Below are 3,162 nucleotides of genomic sequence, written 5' to 3'. Positions count from 1 at the left end.
TGTCCAAATTCCTCCTGCTGCTTTTTTGTCCCTTTCCTTAAATCATCTCCTGTCTCTCTTTCCTCCTTGTTTCCCTTAAAGGGTATTTTAGCAGTTCAAACCCTGTTTGACACAGGCTAGGCAGTGTTCATAGAAGCAGCTGATCTGGCAGGTCTGGGGTAATAGTGCTCAGCTGGTGGCAGCCTTAAAGTGCTTGAACCCTTGATCCTTAGCTGGGGTACCAGAAAATACAGCTGTAACATGCTTAGCTAAAGAACAGGAGTTTCACATGCCACATTACTCACCTCCATGTGCAAAGCAAACTTTCAGCTTAGGAAATTTTTCAAAAATTCCACCCATAATCATGGAGCAAATGGCCATGGTTGTTTCTGTTGGCATGCCTAGGAACAAAACCAGTGTAATTGTATAAGAGTTTCACTTTTCCAATTTCCTCTTTGATTTTTAAATGTTATCTGAATTTTCTTCCATTAGCCTTGAGCCTACTGAAAAAAATAATAGTTACAGGGCACCTGCCAAAGGTTTCACATTATTACTATTAGAGGGACACAGAGCTGAACTTTAATTAAATGAAATGAAGATGCAGGACTGGAAGTTCAGATGTTCTGAATTCTAAGTCCAGTTTTTACTCTATAGCACCAGGACAGATGACAGGCAGGTTGAGTATGTCCTGAAATACACAATACAGGCTTTATTCCCGTTATCCTAGCTCAAAGAGTAGTCTGGAATATGCCAGCTTCTCACCTGTGCTTCTGGATTCCTCTTTTGTGAAAAGGGGGGCAGATGTATTGGTGGATATTCCAACAGAGATTTGGGGTTTAGTTACGACATGATGCCAGTTCCTACAGTTTTGAAATAACCTCTCTCTCTCTTTGCCATGGCTAAGTTGGCTGGCCAGCGTTAGGAACATAACAGCAATTTAGGTTCCTACACCAGGCCTCAATTTATGGGTTTACCCAACATACTTAGAATATTGTGCCATCTAAACATCTAACTTCAGACATCCAGCTTAAAGTTAGGAAATGAGTTCCCCTCATCTCTGGGAGAAACAATACCCATCCAGCTCAAAAAGTTGTTTTTTCATTAATGTTTTACCATACGCTCAGATGTAAAGCCTTGTAAGTCTTTGTAAGAAAATATTTTATTTATACTTTGTTAAGTAAATGCAATAATTTTATTCTCTTTTTAAATCTGCATTGTTGAGCCTGCTCTCATTAAGATTAATTAATCTTGTTTTAAGATACTGCACTAGTGACTGGGACAGCAAGATTTTCCAGTGCATACTGCAGAACATATATTATATGTATATTGTGTACGTTTTTCAGAACTGAAGTCAGTGCAAAACCATGCAAACCAAAACTATGCAAAATAGAGTCAGTGAGGGTGGAATGAGGTCTAAACATTTCGAGGTAGCAGAATAACCCTCCTCCTGTTATTCACTGTTGTTCTGATGTACCATCAGATGGGGAAAAACCAGGAACTAGATAATGCCCTGTATCTGTGGAGTGCTTTCAAAGTACATGCTCTTCCAGCTATAGTTGATGTAAAGTTAGACTTATTTCCTTTCTGGCTAACCTATTTCTAGGAAATAATCCACTAAATTCTAGGAAGTAATGTTTGTTTCCTCCTATTATTTTTGAGGAGCTCATTTCCGAGACAATTCATTTTTCCTTAGTCATCTGCTTTTTGTATTGAAGACAAAAGGGAATACTATGTTATGTTGCAAAGCTGAATAATTTTAATTCTAAGTATTTAAAAGTTAGGCAAACTGAACAAGCTTAAAGCCAAACGAATTTACACAATAGACTTAATCGTACTACCTGATTAAAAAAAAGGTTTGATAGAAAATCCATTTTTTATCTGCACTAGTACTTTACTTTGCAACAATCTGCTGAGCATAATCCAGTTCATAAATTTAGGCTAAGCAAAGTCAATATACACTTACCTATTAGCCAAGGAAACCAATATTTGGACATCCTCCCATCTATCTGCATGTCCCAGGGATGCACAAAGAGACAGCAATTCAATTTTTCAGCAGCCTGTAGCAAAAGAAAAAGTCTAAATCTTGACTATATATTATACCAAAATACATCTTTTTTTCTTAGTCATGTTTTAAAATTACCTGCAAACCTGTACTGAGCAGTAGTACTAGTATGAAAATAAGCTCACAAGTAAGAACTATAAGTAATAGTTGCTTATATTTACTCCTCTGGGCCATAGTCTGAAGTCCTTACTCAGATTCAAAGTTCTTTCTGTGACCACAGATTAGAAATATAGATGATAATATCTTTTTAGTAAGCCAAATGTTCCTCAGATTAATGCAGGACAAAAACGGTTTTCCATCCGTGTTTTTCAGCCATCCTGAAGTAAAAAACTCAGTTCAAGCAAAAACTTCTTTGGTTTCTTTATACATATGAGGATGAATTCTCATAATATTTTATGGAACAATTTTTGGATGGTTTTGCAGAATTGTTCCAGCTGCATTCAGGAATTTTCATGTGAGTTGCACTACTTTGTCCCCTTTGGCCTTCTACCTGGCTTTAAAGAAAAGTTAAAAATATTCCTGATCTATCCTAAGAGTTCCAAATATGGCTGTGTTCTGATCAGGAATCCATTTCCATGCAAGTATATTAATTTTTCCAAAATTATTGACATCTCAGGAAAGGAAAACAGAAGAACAATGACAGATGCTGACCCTGACTGAGTAATTGAACTATTTGCTTAAATTTAAATATATAATCATCAGAGTCATTCATATGCTAAACCAGGATTTAACAGCTTTGTTTTGTCAGATGTATTTCTGGACCTCCTCTTGTTGCTAAGGAGATTATCACACATTTGAAAAAGTTTGATTTTGTTTACCCACACATGCATAAATAAAGCTGCAACTTTTGGGTTGTGGGGAGTAATTGTCATCTACATTTGTAAACTAAAAATAGCGATTCAATTACTGTCTTGGTAGATTGACAAGAGTTCATTGTCAAATATGGCTTAATTTCCCAATCTGTATTGTCCAGGGAGGTTACTTCCTACATTGTGAAGAAGGTACAGTGTAAGAGAGAGATCCCAGTACAAGAGGGGGATCCCAGCACCAGAGACATGGAGTTACTGGAGGGAGTCCAAAGATGATGAAGGGACTGAGCATCTCTCCTGTAAGGAAGTGCT

At 37.0% G+C, this 3,162-nt stretch overlaps 1 protein-coding gene across 1 annotated transcript in view; it reads right to left on the bottom strand.

The window, feature by feature from the left end:
• CCNT2 (cyclin T2) overlaps positions 1-3,162 on the bottom strand; it is a 42,593-nt gene extending 39,431 nt beyond the window's left edge. Inside the window, exons 1-2 of the mRNA XM_017836315.1 lie at positions 1,943-3,162; positions 282-380 (exon numbers count right to left, since the gene is read on the bottom strand). Of these exons, the coding sequence (XP_017691804.1) occupies positions 282-380; positions 1,943-1,991 (148 nt within the window). The 5' untranslated portion in view covers positions 1,992-3,162. The remainder of the gene's footprint in view (positions 1-281; positions 381-1,942) is intronic.

This window comes from Lepidothrix coronata, unplaced genomic scaffold (genome assembly GCF_001604755.1).
Source record: "Lepidothrix coronata isolate B3197 unplaced genomic scaffold, Lepidothrix_coronata-1.0 Scaffold275, whole genome shotgun sequence".
NCBI lineage: Eukaryota > Metazoa > Chordata > Aves > Passeriformes > Pipridae > Lepidothrix > Lepidothrix coronata.
This window is presented reverse-complemented; position numbering and strand designations above follow the sequence as displayed.